The sequence below is a fragment of the Salmo trutta genome, chromosome 38 (assembly GCF_901001165.1).
Source record: "Salmo trutta chromosome 38, fSalTru1.1, whole genome shotgun sequence".
In the NCBI taxonomy this organism is placed as follows: Eukaryota; Metazoa; Chordata; class Actinopteri; order Salmoniformes; family Salmonidae; genus Salmo; species Salmo trutta.
Window position 1 is genome coordinate 5,394,833 of NC_042994.1, and position 17,915 is coordinate 5,412,747.

Consider the following 17,915-nt stretch of genomic DNA (forward strand, 5'->3'; position numbering starts at 1 on the left):
ACCTTACATATAATTGTATGTGTGGGGTACAGAGATGAGGTAGTCATACAGAAATCATGTTAAAAACTATTATTGCACAGTCCATGCAACTTATTATGTGACATAAAAAGCAAATGTTTACTCCTAAAGTTATTGAGGCTAGCCAAAACAAAGGGGTTGAATACTTAATGACTCAAGACATTTGAGCTTTTCATTATTTATTAGTTTGTCAAAATTTTGAAGAAAAAAAAACAATTCCACATTTAAAATATGTGGTATTGCGTGTAGGCCAGTGACACAAAAATCTATTTTAAATTCAGGCTGTAACACAACAAAATGTGGTAAAAGTCAAGGGCTGTGAATACTTTTTGAAGGCACTCTATCTACCTAAATGACTTTGTACCCCTAGACATGGACTCTGTACTGGTACCCCGTGTATATAGATAGACAAGTCATCGTTACTCATTGTGTATTTATTCCCTGTGTTATTATTTGTCTCTTATTTTTCTCTCTGCATTTTTGGGAAGGGCTTGTGAGTACCGTTAGTCTACACCTGTTGTTTACAAAGTTTACATTTGATTTGAATGGTATTTAGCTTACTTATATAAAGTATATATAGGTGAGCTATGCAGGAAGTGAATGAATAGATCAGTCTATGAGCTGTGATGTTGTTATCTACTCCTCAAGGACAGACCTGTTCTCTATCAATGAATAACATCTGACAGGAACTAGCATCCACAATCCTTAGTAGGAGTGGTCTACACGTGGAGTCTACCTAGACAGCCAGGAACATCCAATGGATAGAGAATACATAGGATAACCTTGTCATCCTTGTGATATTTCTGTCAGGTTTTTGTGCGGTACCTATGCATGTGCAAAACATTTGCCAACATTTATAATAATGTATGTCATTTAGCAGACACCTTTTCTTAAAGTGGCTTATAACACGTGATTGCATACATGTTTGTACTGGTGGCCCCGGGAGGCCCTAGTGGGACATTCAGTACAGTTTTACTGTAGATCAACAGTCTTCTGATAAATCTTTGAATTCAACATATAACTGCAATACAAAGCTGGGGGTGCAATTCTGGGGTTGTTTTTATGGCCTAACCTTCACTCCCCTTCGTTAGATGCAGTATGTTGTATTGAAGCTAAGCCATTCAAATGAGTCTAGATCCACAGTGTGCTAGACCCCTATGGCTTTAAGATACACACTGAAACACAGGTGACAAACAATGTTTGTCCCCAGGGGATAGGCTCATAGACAACACTATCTCCTGTATCGTCACCTCACCTGACTATTTACATATTGTCATTCCGCCGTCTCCCATTGGCCAGCGATGTCACAAAGGGGCGGGGTCAGGACATCACACCACTGTGACAGTCTACGAGGGGGAGTGTCTTGCGACATGAGAACAGGAAGTCACTTCAGGAACAGGAACAACAGGTCACTAGCCAGTTTACCAAACAGAACAGAGTGGTACTGGCTGTACTGGTCTGGTGATAAGCAATAACAATAGTCTCTGTCTCAGAGACCTAAAGACACCAGCCACTACCCAGAGCAATGTTTCCTCTCAGGCTGCAGGGAGGGTACACTTTAAAACACACTGCTGCACCCAACAAACACACCCAGACACACGTAGGCCAACTGGTCACTAGTAGTTCTACCATCGATATGTTCAGTGGTGGCTCTACACTGTTGAAAATTGGTAGGAGTGAGAGTAAGACTGGTCAAGAGCATCACCACTTAGTTGGTCCATTACATTTCTCCATATGCCCCGGTCAGGCCTGTACATACCATGGTGAAGTCTGAGGGCTAAATGAACTGAGCTTGTGATGGTTTGAGCCATCATGTGAAGGGGAGATGATTTGACTAGCGCAGGTGTTCTTAACTAGGTCATGACAATAGCAGCTGCGTCAATGTGTCGTCTGTTGTGTATGTCTACCTCTTTATGGCACTCAGCAGTGCACTGAATGAACAATAGAATGTACAGTCATATCGACCCACTAGATGGCCAAGCTGCAAAGTCATAAAAATTTATGGAGTTTTTTTTGCTTTTTTATCTTAATTTAAGGTAAGGGTTAGGCATAAGGTTAGCAGTGTGGTTAAGGTTAGATTTAAAATCAGATTTAAAATCAGTCGTTGGAGGGCAATTTGGGTCACGGTCAATTTCTCATTTGGGTCTTGAGCTGATAAAGTTTAAGAATCCCTGGGATAGATAGTAGCAAGAAGCTACTGTTGAACAGTTTAACTTGTATAGTAAAACCTAGAGAGGTAGAGAGGAAAAGGCATTTGTTTCCCTTGGAGTCTGTCTGACCTACAAGCCATTTGTTTCCCTTGGAGTCTGTCTGAACTACAAGTCATTTGTTTCCCTTGGAGTCTGTCTGACCTACAAGCCATTTGTTTCCCTTGGAGTCTGTCTGACCTACAAGCCATTTGTTTCCCTTGGAGTTTGTCTGAACTACAAGTCATTTGTTTCCCTTGGAGTTTGTCTGAACTACAAGTCATTTGTTTCCCTTGGAGTTTGTCTGAACTACAAGTCATTTGTTTCCCTTGGAGTTTGTCTGACCTACAAGTCATTTGTTTCTCTTGAAGTCTGTCTGACCTACAAGCCATTTGTTTCTCTTGAAGTCTGTCTGACCTACAAGCCATTTGTTTCTCTTGAAGTCTGTCTGACCTACAAGCCATTTGTTTCCCTTGGAGTCTGTCTGACCTACAAGCCATTTGTTGTCTGACCTACAAGCCATTTGTTTCTCTTGAAGTCTGTCTGACCTACAAGCCATTTGTTTATCTTGAAGTCTGTCTGACCTACAAGCCATTTGTTTCCCTTGGAGTCTGTCTGACCTACAAGCCATTTGTTTCCCTTGGAGTCTGTCTGATCTACAAGCCATTTGTTTCCCTTGGAGTCTGTCTGACCTACAAGTCATTTGTTTCCCTTGGAGTCTGTCTGATCTACAAGCCATTTGTTTCCCTTGGAGTCTGTCTGATCTACAAGCCATTTGTTTCTCTTGAAGTCTGTCTGACCTACAAGCCATTTGTTTCCCTTGGAGTCTGTCTGACCTACAAGCCATTTGTTTCCCTTGGAGTCTGTCTGACCTACAAGCCATTTGTTTCCCTTGGAGTCTGTCTGACCTACAAGCCATTTGTTTCCCTTGGAGTCTGTCTGACCTACAAGTCATTTGTTTCCCTTGGAGTCTGTCCGACCTACAAGTCATTTGTTTCCCTTGGAGTCTGTCTGACCTACAAGTCATTTGTTGTCTGACCTACAAGTCATTTGTTTCCCTTGGAGTCTGTCTGAACTACAAAGCGTTTCCATATGTTATTGTTGGACCTCCAAGTACCCGATATGGGGAATATGGGAAGGCTACTGCAGTCAGTCAAGTCTGCATCTCAAATGGCACCCTATTCCCTATATAGTGCACTACTTTTGACAAGTAGTGCACAATGTACGGAATAGGGTGCCATTTGAGACACATCCTAATGCTGCAGCGGTGATGGCCTTTCCTTCTGGCTTTACATCCAGGCCACCACAACAGGGGAAGAAGAAGAGGTCCGATTAAGAATAGTGGGGTTTAATGTTGTTTACATTTTTCACAGTTCTCCCTCTCTTCCTGTAGCCCATGCTTGATTTGGAGTGTGTGGGTGATTTTTTAAAGATTAAAATCAAACATTGGTGGAGGATGCTAAACTTTGATTTGGATAAACTGCCATCTTTGCTAGTCACCCTTAACTTTACCTGTTTTTAGACACATTTTGTCCAAAAACAGGTAAAGTTAAGGGTGACTAGAAAAGATGGCAGTAGGCCTGCACTAACTGACTAAAACAAATAATGTGTGTGTCTGAAAGGTACACAAAGCATTCCTTAGTTTGCATGTCACCCATTGGCCTACATCTGACCCTTTATTATTTTATAGATAGGCCACAGCCTTTGTGAATGTAGCATGTGTGTTTCACTAAGGCGTTGCTGTCTAGTTTACAGCTCAAATAGGTCTACAAATTCTCCTGTCTGTGGGTTGGATATGGCTACTTCAAGCTGGTGCAAACAAAGCTTTTGGACAAAATGAGCAATAAATTGACTAAGACTGACACATGTCCCAACCCTCCCATAACATACACAACTCCTACATGGAAGTCTGTTGTTGGCCATGGCCTTCCTATAGCCTAAATACACACACACACACACACACACACACACACACACACACACACACACACACACAGCTTTCCTATAGCGTGATAAAAGCAAGAGGAACGTACAGAGAGGAGAGGAAGAGAGAGGAAGGGACTGTGGCCCCAATGGGGAAGGAGGCGAGTAGCGGCACCATGCATGTAAAGTAAGGGTTATAACGGATATAGAAGCTGTAAAGGCATTGCACATGACAAATCCAGACCTGGGTTCAAGTAGTATTCAATTACTTTAGCTGGGCTTGATTGAGCTTGACTGGCACAGTGAATGGATCCAATGGATTAGTCCCAAAAGTCCAAACTAATTCTGTCCATCTGTCATCTTTATGCACGCACAATCAAACACTCAGAGTACACATACATACATACATACATACATACATACATACATACATACATACATACATACATACATACATTTTTTTTACATTTTTACATTTTTGTCATTTAGCAGACACTCTTATCCAGAGCGACTTACAGTAGTGAATGCATACATTTCATAATTTTTTTTCTTCCCATAGTGGTCCCCCGTGGGAATCAAACCCACAACCCTGGCGTTGCAAACACCATGCTCTACCAACTGAGCCACACGGGACCACATACATACATACATACATACATACATACATACATATATATATATATATATATAAAGATGAATACTATTTCAACCCAGGTCTAGACAAGTCCTTTGTAAAGATGTCAAGATAAAGAGACCAGTAAACGCTGAAAGGCCTAGGGTTTTGTAATGAAATAGTAAAGTGTCAGATCATTTTGGGTGGGTTTGACTTTGAGGAGAAACATGTGAGTTTGTTGTTAACCAGTTTTTTGCAAGATTCCAAAAGTGACGTCAGAGCAATAAATATCAATGCATTAACTTAGAAAACATCTTGACAGACATAATGCCTGTTTAAAGTCAAGGTCACCAGGTCAAAATAAATCTAGTTGGGAAAAGCTCCAACCATCTAAAGTAAATTCTAGGTATGTGAAGCAGAAAATAAAAGCCAGGATTCACTTAACAAGATGAGAGTAAAAATACAAAATATTTCAAGATCACATGAAACTGTTATCAGCAGGCCAGGCCTACAGACCATAGAGTCTATAGACTGTATGGCAGTGGAGGCTGCTGAGGGGAGGACGGCTCATAAGAATATCTTGAACGGAGTGAATGGAATGGCGTCATGCAGATGGAAACCATGTGTTTGATGCATTTGATACCATTCCACTTATACGACTCCAGCCATTAACACGAACCTGTCCTCCCCAATTAAGGCGCCACCAGCCTCATGTGCTGTATGGTACAGAATAGACAGGTGCTTTTTTGCAATCATTACTTTTCTAATGTACGTCTGCCCTCTTGTGGAAGTCGTGAGTATTGTGCTAAAAGTTCCTACCTGCATTTATGGATCTCTTGCGCCATCTCGCGAAATAACGAGCAGTGCGTCTAGGCCTCTTGTTTTTCCATACAGGTGAGTGCGACGCTGTTAATGTTTCACCTGGAGGCCCGTGACGTCAGATCGTACGTTCCCTTCAAGAAAAGGCACCGTGGGAGCCATGAGTACATTTATACCCATTTAGACAACTTTACTGTCGAAAGGATACGCTTAAAAGGTTAACTTGAATTTAAGCGGACAAGCTTGTAGTGGTTGAAATACTTGCGGAGTGATCCATTTGGTGCTGATCATGTCTGCCTCCGCTGTCTTCGTTCTGGACTTGAAAGGAAAGGTAAGATCACTTCTCATTTTGATTATGGTCATTGATAACGTTATAAACAATGTCAGTTTTAGCTTGACTTGACCTTAACTCGCGTTTGTTTGGGATTGTAATCGAGTTTGTTCAACGTTTGCTCTTGCCATTAAACATTAATAGATAGCCACGTCGTTAAAGATTAATTCGTTGCCTGTCACAGTTCCATTCAAGCCTTACACAAGTCACTTCCGGACACAAGTGGATAGAAACGGGTCATAAGGCCAGTGGCTGCATCCTTTTTAGACTTGACAAGTTCTTATACCAGGTGTTATGAAAAAAGCTGCCACAAAATAATTACATATCATTTCCAAACATGAAAGTGAATATAGTTAGTGAGTCAAAGTTGCCTGGCACCTGTCATCTTGTGTACATTGTAGAAGGATAGTGCAAAGATCAACACATAATAAATCACATTTGGTTGGGCGGACAACACAGTAATTCCTGTTGTAAACAGAAGAGAATGCTCTATTCAGGTTTCATATCCACAAACAAACATTGACCACAACCAGTATAGCCTGAATCTCACACAGCTAGAGGTGTAATTTGATAAAAAGATCCCATCCCTCTACAATAGCCCTAGAAGTCATGGGAGGGGAATGAGGACATGGTTTCAGGTGGCACAACAGCAAGAGGTTGTATTAGGCTACATGCAAATTAGTAGGCCTAGGCAACTATATTCAGCCGCCAGCCGATTATGGTCGAGGGGCCAGAACATAATTATAATAATTTGTACACTGCAAATTGACCACAACTAAGCCAAAAAAATACGTATTTGAAAATAATAATTTCATACCTTGATTGCATTGAGACGCGATCATTAAATGAAAGTCAATTTTAGCTGAATTCTTGTTGATATTAGTCTTTTTTTTTTACAAAAACTAAAATCCCCCCCAAAAATATATATTTTATATTGATTTTACTAAAAACATTATCACTTGGGCCGGTTTTGGGCCGCCTGTTGCCGAACCCCTGGCCTAGGCTGACACAACAACTGACAGGCCACAATAACCACCGTTACAAGCCTGTAGCATGGTACTACTGTACACCTAGACTTTGTTGGCACTGCAGCATCTTGATTGAGTGACAGGTGTAGCTCTGGAGCCCAATCTCAGCCATCTGATCTCTTGTCAAGGCAAAGAGTTGTCAAGCCCTTATGTTCTTCCTTCATTTAGCATTCATTAGAGATGGAATCGATGGAACACGTACAGGACTCAACATGAAATATTGTGTAACGTTTATGAGACCTCTTCGCCTGACACATCCAGAAGGCTGCTGGAATGATGATCTCTAGTTCTACTGTTTCCATATCTGCTCTACGTTACATTACCTCATCACCTCTCTCACCCGTTGACCTCTGTTACATTACCTCATCACCTCTCTCACCCGTTGACCTCTGTTACATTACCTCATCACCTCTCTCACCCGTTGACCTCTACGTTACATTACCTCATTACCTCTCTCACCCATTGACCTCTGTTACATTACCTCATCACCTCTCTCACCCGTTGACCTCTACGTTACATTACCTCATCACCTCTCTGACCACTGACCTGTTACATTACCTCATCACCTCTCTCACCCGTTGACCTCTACGTTACATTACCTCATCACCTCTCTGACCATTGACCTGTTACATTACCTCATCATCTCTCTCACCCGTTGACCTCTACGCTACATTACCTCATCACCTCTCTGACCATTGACCATTGTTACATTACCTCATTACCTCTCTCACCCATTGACCTTTAGTAGGACCATGAGTTTTTTTACAGTCACGTCACATGGTTAGGAAAAACTCAGGTGCCTTAAGGGTGACCTTTGACCCATATAGTTTGTTTTTCTTTCCCTATTAATTTCCCCACTTACCCTGCAGGTGCTCATATGTCGGAACTACAAGGGCGACGTGGACATGGCTGAGATTGACCATTTCCTGCCTTTGCTAATGACACAGGAAGAGGAGGGGCTTACCTGTCCAATCATGTCGCACGGCAACGTTCACTTCCTGTGGATCAAGCACACCAACCTGTACTGTATCCTTATAACGAGTTTAGTCCCAAGTCAGCTAAAAGTTAATCATTACCATTGTGTAGCCTGTATAAACAATGTTAGCTTTACTAATGAGATGTTAATCGAACCTACACAAAGACAAATATGCATTTTTCCCTAGAGTAAAGATGATAATGAACTTCTTAAACATATTACCCTAGGACCTTAGAATAGGCCTGTGTGTTCTATCTACCTTGACGTTCTAACAGTGGTGGCCACTACCAACAAGAACTCCAACGCCTCTCTGGTCTATGCCTTCCTCTATAAAGTGGTTGAGGTGAGTCTTGGCTGTCTTGGCTGAGTCCGAAGTGTTTCTCACTACCAAAAGAACCGCATAATGTGTCTACTGGTTTCTCCCTACCCATTTAACATAACATGTTCCGAACATGATCATAATTCTCATATTATTACTGAGGTTGCCAATCGATGTTGTGTTGTTTCCAGGTGTTCACAGAGTACTTTACAGAGTTGGAGGAGGAGAGCATACAAGACAACTTTGTGGTGGTCTATGAGCTACTGGACGAGCTCATGGACTTTGGCTTCCCCCAGACCACCGACAGCAAGATCCTGCAGGAGTGAGTGACACCCGCTCACTTACTTACTTGCTTATGGCTGTCCTTCGATGATGACGCTGCTCCCAGTTGTGGTTATTGTGTGGAGTTGTGTAAGTGCCATTGCATGTGGCTGTGCAGGCCAAGTCGAGACCGCGTGGTTTGCCACATGAGGGGCAGGTGAATTCTCCACCGCAGAGGGGTGTCCCTGCTGCATGCTGGTGTCATTGGGCTAGACGTTACGATTCTCCTTTATGAGATTGTGTCCCGGAGGTGTGTGACACCCAGGTGGAAGGTGGGACGCCAGGTATGGTGGTTGGTTGTCAGGCTCTCCGCTTCAGGAAGGTCTTGCTGTGGTCCTTGAAGCGCTTCTTCTGCCCCCTGGCAGACCTCAGTCCATTCTTCAGCTGACCATAAAGGATCTGCAGCGGAAGGCGGTGGGGGAGCCTGCGAATCACAACACTCGCGCGTGCGCGCACACACACACACACACACACTGATACACATGTTCCCTGTTACAATATAGTCAATTAGTAAACATGTGTACTGGGTAAATGCATACAAAGCCACATGGAGAGAATGGACTGAGTATGGCTGAGTATGGCTGAGTATGGCGCTTCTAACGCCAGGGTAATGAGTTCGATTCCCAGGACCACTCATACATAAAATGTATGCATGCATGATTGAAAGTCGCTTTGGATAAAAGCATCTGCTAAATGGCTTCTTATTATTATTATTATTATTATTATTATTATTATAAAGATGCAGCTTTAATAGACAGATACTGTATGGTGTTGGTTCTAGAACCAGTAAGGACAAGTTTTGGGACTTCTGAAAGTTCAATCAGACTGATCTCCATACTGCTGTCTCTACTACAGGTACATTGACTGTTGTCTTGACTTAGCCTGATCCCAGATCTGTTTGTGCTGTCTTGCCAATTCCTGGTCCTTGTAATTCGTTGTCATACAAAACAGATCTGGGATCAAGCTACTGATGTCCATACTGGCTGTCTCTCCAGGTACATCACCCAGGAGGGCACCAAGCTGGAGGTGGCTAAGACCAAGGTTCCCACCACTGTCACCAACGCTGTGTCCTGGAGGTCAGAGGGCATCAAGTACAAGAAGAATGAGGTCTTCATCGACGTCATCGAGTCCATCAACTTACTGGTGAGTGGTTTACCATAAGGATGTTGGGTTTGATACATGCAATTCGGCAATGAATTTGCTTGTGTTTGGGCAATATCAATAATTGTCATAATTGATTTTGTGTATATAATGCTATATAATCTCCATAGGAAAATATTGATCACTGAAAATACCAATAACCTTTGCTTTCTGAATAATTTATTTATTTAATTGATTAAAGCTGGAATCCTTAATTGGATGAACTGCCATGTCTGTTTGTGATAATACAACAACAAAGAAGTTTCTGGAAACAAGGAACACAGTTTTTTTTCCTCAGACATCACTGCACGCGCGAACAGCAGAATATGTAGGTCTACTGTAATTGTTTTCCCCTACTGCCGGATGCTCCTCTCCGCCTTCTCTCCTGAACAAAATACAAATAATATAAAAATAATACCGAAGGTGTTGGGGTGAACACTGATGCTGTTTCCCCTAATGTGGATTTGATCTTTAATTGGCTGAGCATTCTCTCAATAAATCAACTAGCTACAGTATAAAAAGTCTCCATCAGAGGTTGACCCCTGTGTCGTGCGTTGACCCCAGGTGAATGCCAATGGCAGCGTGATGAGCAGTGACATCGTGGGCGCCGTCAAGCTGAAAACCATGCTGTCTGGCATGCCTGAGCTGAGACTGGGACTCAATGACCGCGCGCTGTTCGCCCTCACTGGCCGTATGTACAATACACACACACACACACAGTCACCGCTTCTCAGATGCAATTGCATTTTAGATGTTGATGAATATGAGTGTGTGTGTTCAGGAGACAAGGGGAAGACTGTAACGATGGAGGACGTTAAGTTTCACCAGTGTGTTCGTCTGTCCCGTTTCGAGAGTGACCGCACCATCTCCTTCATCCCTCCTGACGGAGAGTCTGAACTCATGTCCTACCGCATCAACACTCACGTGAGTTACCTTAAGAAATTCATATTGTGTCTCTGAAAATGTACACGTGTCCCTCATAAATGACCTCCCTAAATAGCCTCATCCCTCCCTCATACAGTTTCACTCTTCCATTGCGCTGTTACAGTACTGTAACGAAATCAATACTTGAGTCAGCTGTAAGCCCTGTCTGTATCAAGTACAGTGGTGTAGTGGAGGGGAAATACTTCATGCACCATTTTTTTATTTTGGTGTGTGCGCTAACCCACCTTTTTCGGGAAAAATGCATTGAAAGTAAAGGGAACGGCGATCAGCATTTGCCCACCTATTTTTCTACCACTACATCACTGATGAAGTAGTATAATGGCTTTCCAGTTGACGGTAGAACTAACCACATTCTGTATCCCTACAGGTGAAGCCTCTGATATGGATTGAGTCTGTCATCGAGAAGTTCTCTCACAGTCGAGTCGAGATCATGGTTAAGGTAGTGTTTATATAGTAACACTCGGTGTATGAATCTATGCATTGTCCTATGCTACAGTTGCCTTTCTCTATTTCCATAGGCTAAAGGTCAGTTCAAGAAGCAGTCAGTAGCCAACAACGTGGAGGTGCGGGTGCCCGTCCCCAGTGACGCTGACTCCCCCAAGTTTAAGACCAGTACGGGCCACGCTAAATACGTCCCTGAGAAGAACCTGGCTGTGTGGACTATCAAGTCCTTCCCTGTAAGTGTTTCATCCAAGCAGCACTTCTGTCTCCAGCCATTCTTCCCTGTTGACAAAACTCAAGGCCAAATATATAGAGCCATTTTTTTGTTTCAAGCAAATGTCACATTCGAAGTGAAGCGCGCGCATCTTTGCAACAAAAAGCTCTGTAGCAGGATAGCTAACCCTGATGTCGGGACCTTGACAAACTTAACAGTGATGACCATGAAAACACGTAAGACTGATGGCTATAGCTGTGTTCAACAAGTATATTATTCTCCTGGCTTTATCCAGCTCTAGTTGTGGTATTTTACCTTGCCTCACTGGCTTGCTAACTTGCTAGGTAATCAACCCTCTGATGATGTTGTAGACGATAACCATCTGGTTAATTGCACAAGCTGCATTTGAAGCCAGAGGATTCTGTATCCCACTCCCATGTAAATAAACCCCTTTCTGATTCTGAACTGTGTGCAACTTTTCATGATGTGGCCGTCGGCCGGGAAATGGGTCTATAATGTACCCTAGAATTTAGAACATTAAGGCTCCTGACCTGGAAAAACTCCAGCCTCTTTTTCTGGTCAGGACACATCATCAGGATGAAAAACTCAGTGCCCTATATGAACCATCTCACTCTTTCTGTAATGTAATTTTTCTCTCTATCTCTCCGCCCCCTGTCTCTCTCTCCCCCTGTCTCTCTCTCCCCCTGTCTCTCTCTCCCCCTGTCTCTCTCTCCCCCTGTCTCTCTCTCCCCCTGTTTCTCTCTCTCTCTCTCTCTCTCTGTGTCTCTCCAGGGCGGTAAGGAGTTTCTGATGCGGGCCAGCTTTGGCCTGCCCAGTGTGGAGAATGATGAGATGGAGGGCAAGCCTCCCATCACTGTCAACTTTGAGATTCCATACTTCACAGTGTCAGGGATACAGGTGAGCTGTGTGTGTGTGCTCACGCATGTGAGTACTGGTATACTGTATTGACATTTGAAAAAAAGCTTATGCGGAACCAAAGGGCTAACTTACTTAGCATAAAGTAGCATAGGCTACAAGTGCCTCATTTGGTTAAATCAAATGTATTTATATAGCCCTTCTTACATCAGCTGATATCTCAAAGTGATGTGCAGAAACCCAGCCTAAAACCCCAAACAGCAAGCAATGCAGGTGTAGAAGCACAGTGGCTAGGAAAAACTCCCTAGAAAGGCCAGAACCTAGGAAGAAACCTAGAGAGGAACCAGGCTATGAGGGGTGGCCAGTCCTCTTCTGGCTGTGCTGGGTGGAGATTATAACAGAACATGGCCAAGATGTTTATAGGTGACCAGCAGGGTCAAATAATAATAATCACAGTGGATGTCGAGGGTGCAACAGGTCAGCACCTCAGGAGTAAATGTCAGTTGGCTTTTCATAGCCAATCATTCAGAGTATCTCTACCGCTCCTGCTGTCTCTAGAGAGTTGAAAACAGCAGGTTTGGGACAGGTTAGGAAAATCAAATGGTCCATTATATCAAGTTACACTGACCTGATCTCTCTCCTCTGTCACACTGTGTGCCTCAAGGTGCGGTACATGAAAATTATAGAGAAGAGTGGTTACCAGGCCTTGCCCTGGGTCAGATACATCACACAGAGTGGAGGTAGGACTGCCATGCTCTTTAGATATAGCTTATTCATGTATAGCGAAAAGAGTCCCATCATTTAGTCATAGAGAGAAATTTAAGAAAAAAAAACGATTTTTACTTTTTAAGATTAGAGCTAGTATTTATCCTATAGTATTTTTATTGTTCTGTTTTCTTTCATTTAGATTACCAACTACGGAGTAACTTCTAAACCATGGTGGCTAACTTCTTCCTTTGCTTCCAGAGATCATTGTTCAATTTAATTGCACACTAAAAAAAGGAAAATGTCTTTGAATTTCATTTAAATGCTCTACTTAATAATGTTACTGTATAAAATTGTTTGGGATTTTTACTTTTATTTCATGCAATGTAATTTGTGATTTAATTTGAGATTTTAATTGCTCGACTCATTGTCTCTTAGATTGTTAAATGTTTATATTAAATTATAGCCTTGAAATATATATGTATTTTTTTTATTTATTTCACCTTTTAATTAACCAGGTAGGCTAATTGAGAACAAGTTCTCATTTGCAACTGCGACCTGGCCAAGATAAAGCATAGCAATTCGACACATACAACAACACAGAGTTACACATGGAATAAACAAAACATAGTCAATAATACAGTAGGAAAAAGAAAACAAAAAGTCTATATACAGTGAGTGCAAATGAGGTAAGATAAGGGAGTTAAGGCAATAAATAGGCCATGGTGACGAAGTAATTACAATATACAGTGAGGGGAAAAAAGTATTTGATCCCTCTCCTGATTTTGTACTTTTGCCCACTGACAAAGAAATTATCAGTCTATAATTTTAATGCTATGTTTATTTGAACAGTGAGAGACAGAATAACAACAAAAAAATCCAATTAAACACTGGAATGGTAGATGTGCAGAAGATGAATGTGCAAGTAGAGATACTGGGGTGCAAAGGAGCAAGATAAATACAGTATGGGGATGAGGTAGATAGATGGGCTGTTTACAGATGGGCTATGTACAGGTGCAGTGATCTGTGAGCTGCTCTGACAGCTGGTGCTTAAAGCTAGTGAGGGAGATATGAGTCTCCAGCTTCAGTGATTTTTGTAGTTCGTTCCAGTCATTGGCAGCAGAGAACTGGAAGGAAAGGTGACCAAAGTAGAAATTGGCATTGGGGATGACCAGTGAGATATACCTGTGGGTGCTGCTATGGTGAGCGGAGATAAGGTGGAGCTTTACCTAGCAAAGACTTATAGATGACCTGGAGCCAGTGGGTTTAGCGACGAGTATGAAGCGAGGGCCAACCAACGAGACTGTACAGGTCGCAGTGGTGGGTAGTGTATGGGGCTTTGGTGAGAAAACGGATGGCGACGTGATAGACTGCATCCAATTTATTGAGTAGAGTATTGGAGGCTATTTTATAGATGACATCGCCGAAGTCGAGGATCGGTAGGATGGTCAGTTTTACGAGGGTATGTTTGGCAGCATGAGTGAAGGATGCTTTGTTGCGATATAGGAAGCCGATTCTAGATTTAATTTTGGATTGGAGATGCTTAATGTGAGTCTGGAAGGAGAGTTTACAGTCTAACCAGACACCTAGTTATTTGTAGTTGTCCACATATTCTAAGTCAGAACCGTCCAGAGTAGTGATGCTGGACGGGCGGGCAGCGATCGATTGAATAGCATGCATTTCGTTTTACTTGCATTTAAGAGCAGTTGGAGGCCACGGAAGGAGAGTTGTATGGCATTGAAAGCTTTATGGGTGTGTGTTTCTTGTGTATTATTACATTTAATGAACAAAACATTTTAGCTATAAATGTATTGTTTTATATCACCCAAAATACTAGCTGCTATTTTAGCCAGAAAGTATATAAAATCACATATCAAACGTTTTTCACACCGATTGGCGCGTTTTAATGACACATCTGTCAATCGCGGGCATTTGAGAACGATTTCTTCAATAACCCGCCTTTTTTCTACATGACTTTGGAGACTTACTATCACATTTCTGACTTTGGAGATTTACTATAACATTTTAGAAATATGAATGAATGTACTTTGAAGACATCAACGTCCGCAAAATTGCCCGCCTTCTACGCTATGGCTTCTCATTGGTCGACTCAACTGTTACCACAGTGATACTGTAGCAACCTGTGACTGTATGGTGGCAACCAAGTCATTACTCCACCCACCTCGCCATTCAACGCGCTGATTGGCCGAGATACGTTCTGTCCAATGTTTGTAAATGTTGGTTGGGTAAACGGTAGCGTAGTTCTCAGCGCGCAAATTAAAGGTCCTGCAGCCTTCAAAGTTATTCAACATTTAACTGCTGTGATTTATTTAAAAAGTATCTCGGAAAAAGGACAGAAAAGAAGAGCCTGTAACGGTCGGGATCTTTTCAGAACAGACAAGGTAACTACCTTTTCATATGAGTTTTGATTCCCCTTTGAGACTGCTAGCTACTAGCTAGCATAATTATCCTGCGCTGCTAGCTAGAAATGGGCTCCACAATTTCTAAGAAATAACGTTGTGAAGTGTGTGTAATATATATTTATTGTTGGCATTTTGTTCTCACTATACTGTGTTGGTTGAACTACTGGCAACTAGCTTGCTGACGTTTGCTGGTTGGGGATAAATGAAAGTGAGCTAGCTAACGAGACGAACTGGCTAGCGTAGCTAGAATCGAACAGTTGATTACAATTAGATACTGGGTAGCTACTCAACTAGCTATTTCTTCTATTCATATTTTAGGGAGAAAATATAGAAATCCGTCCACAATGGTCCTGAGTCAGAGTGATGCGGCCAAGAGCCTGACCGCTGCCGCAGCCAAGGGAAATACGGACGAGGTCAGGAGGATGCTAGGGCCGGAATGCAGAGTACACCCCGATACTGTCAATCAATTTGGCAAGACCGCTCTACAGGTAACCAACTTCCTCATTGAACTTTCGTTGTGTCCTAGCCTGTAATATTTCGACTCAAACTGTGTTGGCTTTGAATGTAATATAGGTAGCTAACTAAGTCTGTGTGGGTGGGAGAGGGAGACAACAACAGATCTGTCAGCCCATGGTTTCTTATACCTTGTTGTTTGAATGAGATACAGTGAAAACCAGAGTTAAACTATTTTCTTTGAAGCATCAAGTAACAACCTTGTCTATTGCTCATTAATAGCTAAAGTGTTGGACAACCATTCTGACAAATGTACCTAACCCAGCTACCTATATCCTTTATAATTCTTCAACATTAAATTGTTACAATCACATGAACTCTCTCCCACTAGGGAAAGGTCAAACACTGCATCATGTGATGAATAACATTTGGTAATGCCCTCTAACATCAAGTCTCCTTCTGTTCTCCCTAGGTGATGATGATGGGCAACTCCAACGTGGCCAGCTTACTGTTGGAGCACGGAGGCGACCCAAACATCACAGACCGGCGCGGAGTCTCACCGGCACATGATGCGGCACGCACTGGCTTCGTGGACACACTCCGGGTTCTGGTGGAGTTCGGCGCGTCAGTCAACAGGCCAGACCACACCGGCACCCTACCCATCCACATCGCTGTCCGAGAGGGCTACCGGGACGTCATTGAGTTCCTTGCACCACTCTCCAACCTGAAACGTCCCAACACCAGTGGAGAGACAGCGGTGGACCTCGCCCGAGCCTCATCGTCATGTACACCGGACGTGGTGGAGCTTCTAGAGAGACAGCTGGAGTCTAAAGTGTTCTCTCACTCCCCACCGCTCCCGCTTTAGAAGTTAGATGGACTCTACCACCCCTCTCTATGCCGAATTGGATGGTGCATAGACTCCCCTTCTACACCTACCTTACCTACACTCTCTACTCAAAACCTGATGACTTGAATTCGTTGATTTAAACTTTACTTTGTAAAGTATGATTTTTAGTAACTGGTCGAGGTTGGCTTGTGTTTACCGTCCTGTTTTGGCAGCTTATGGAAGAATAAGTATGGTGGACATTATTTGGACACCATTTTTGCACAGAGCAAAGCACCTTTTGATGGTAAATTTGACGTCTTTGATTCAGAAGTGCACACTTGTACATGGCTTTATTATTGAGTGTTTGTGATGACTTATATTGCATTATTATTCCTCATTGTGAAGGAAATTGAACTGTTTGTGATTTTCTTTCAAACTTTGATATTTTGACTTGACATGGTGTATCCCATGATGACTGCATTGCATGGTAGTTGTGTTTATCTTTGAAAACGTGTCTTTTATTAGGCATATTTAGAATTTTTGGGAATTTTACATGTATTTATTTATTGAAAATATTCTTATGAACTTTTGTAAATAGCTACATTTATTGTCGGTTTTGTTTTTTTGAGATGTTATTTATATACAAATACTATTGAAAATTAAGTATTCATTCCTTGGAAGACGGAAGCACAAAATAAAGTGTTTAACTTTACCTTTTCTTTTTTGTTTCTATTCTATGGGACTTCGCTAAAGAGTTACTGTTGGTAAAATAGCAACAACGGGTTATACAATTATGTCTGACTATTAAAATTCAGAATCTTGATCGAAAGAATCTTCTATATTATTACACCATGAAGTCCATATACAAGGATTTTGACAAGTGTAGTACTCTATTGTAGCCACAGGAGGTCACTATCCAACTAGAGTTGTGGAGCCAAGAAGGGAGGCAAACCCATTGAAGTCCTCTATCTTTAGATCTGTGCCATTATAGCATCTGTGATCGGGGGGTACCTAGTCAGTTGTCCAACTGAATGTATTGAACTAAAATGTGTCTCTGAATCAGAGGTGTGGGGGGCTGCCTTAATTGATATCCACGGCGCCTGGGGAACAGTGGGTTAACTGCCTTGCTCAGGGGCAGAACGACAGATTTTTGCCTTGTCAGCTTGCGGATTCGATCCAGCAATCTTCCGGTTACTGGCCCAATGCTCTAACCACTAGGATACCTGTGGCAGCGCTATTGAGGCTACAACCCATAGGAATCCCCACCCAGTTGACTACTTTAAAATGGTGGGAGCCCTCAATGGCGATGTTCATGCTGAAACGGGTTATATCCATGAGTCTTCTCTATCTCTATGGGC

General features: G+C 42.4%; 2 protein-coding genes and 1 long non-coding RNA gene across 4 annotated transcripts; 2 read left to right on the top strand and 1 right to left on the bottom strand.

Moving 5' to 3' along the window:
• Positions 1–2,035: 2,035 nt before the first annotated feature.
• On the bottom strand, positions 2,036–3,152 carry LOC115178271 (uncharacterized). Its single transcript, XR_003872590.1, has 2 exons — positions 3,113–3,152; positions 2,036–2,693 (listed from the first exon to the last, which is right to left on the bottom strand). It is a non-coding gene; the product is annotated as an uncharacterized LOC115178271 (long non-coding RNA).
• Positions 3,153–5,663: 2,511 nt separating this feature from the next.
• LOC115178269 (AP-1 complex subunit mu-2) lies at positions 5,664–13,333 on the top strand. Its single transcript, XM_029739372.1, has 12 exons — positions 5,664–5,890; positions 7,788–7,944; positions 8,170–8,237; positions 8,405–8,535; positions 9,530–9,677; positions 10,239–10,365; positions 10,456–10,598; positions 10,987–11,058; positions 11,138–11,296; positions 12,067–12,192; positions 12,815–12,890; positions 13,058–13,333. The coding sequence occupies exons 1-12, from the start codon at positions 5,849–5,851 to the stop codon at positions 13,081–13,083; spliced, it is 1,275 nt and encodes a 424-aa protein (XP_029595232.1). The 5' UTR covers positions 5,664–5,848; the 3' UTR covers positions 13,084–13,333.
• A 970-nt stretch (positions 13,334–14,303) lies between these two features.
• On the top strand, positions 14,304–17,380 carry LOC115178553 (cyclin-dependent kinase 4 inhibitor D). 2 transcript variants are annotated; one of them, XM_029739809.1, is made up of 3 exons: positions 14,304–14,317; positions 15,597–15,766; positions 16,204–17,380. In XM_029739809.1, exons 2-3 carry the CDS (start codon positions 15,623–15,625, stop codon positions 16,594–16,596), a joined length of 537 nt encoding a protein of 178 aa, XP_029595669.1. In that variant the 5' UTR covers positions 14,304–14,317; positions 15,597–15,622; the 3' UTR covers positions 16,597–17,380. The 2 variants fall into 2 exon arrangements, with proteins under 2 accessions (XP_029595669.1, XP_029595668.1); XM_029739808.1 differs by lacking the exon at positions 14,304–14,317 and adding an exon at positions 14,567–15,257.
• Positions 17,381–17,915: the final 535 nt, after the last annotated feature.

Coding starts and splice junctions, on each gene's coding strand:
- LOC115178269 (XM_029739372.1), top strand. CDS start 5,849: ATGTCTGCCTCCGCTGTCTTCGTTCTGGACTTGAAAGGAAAG. Junction 8,536..9,529: donor GACAGCAAGATCCTGCAGGA/GTGAGTGACACC, acceptor CTGTCTCTCCAG/GTACATCACCCAGGAGGGCA. Junction 11,059..11,137: donor GAGTCGAGATCATGGTTAAG/GTAGTGTTTATA, acceptor CTATTTCCATAG/GCTAAAGGTCAGTTCAAGAA.
- LOC115178553 (XM_029739809.1), top strand. CDS start 15,623: ATGGTCCTGAGTCAGAGTGATGCGGCCAAGAGCCTGACCGCTGCCGCA. Junction 15,767..16,203: donor TTGGCAAGACCGCTCTACAG/GTAACCAACTTC, acceptor TGTTCTCCCTAG/GTGATGATGATGGGCAACTC.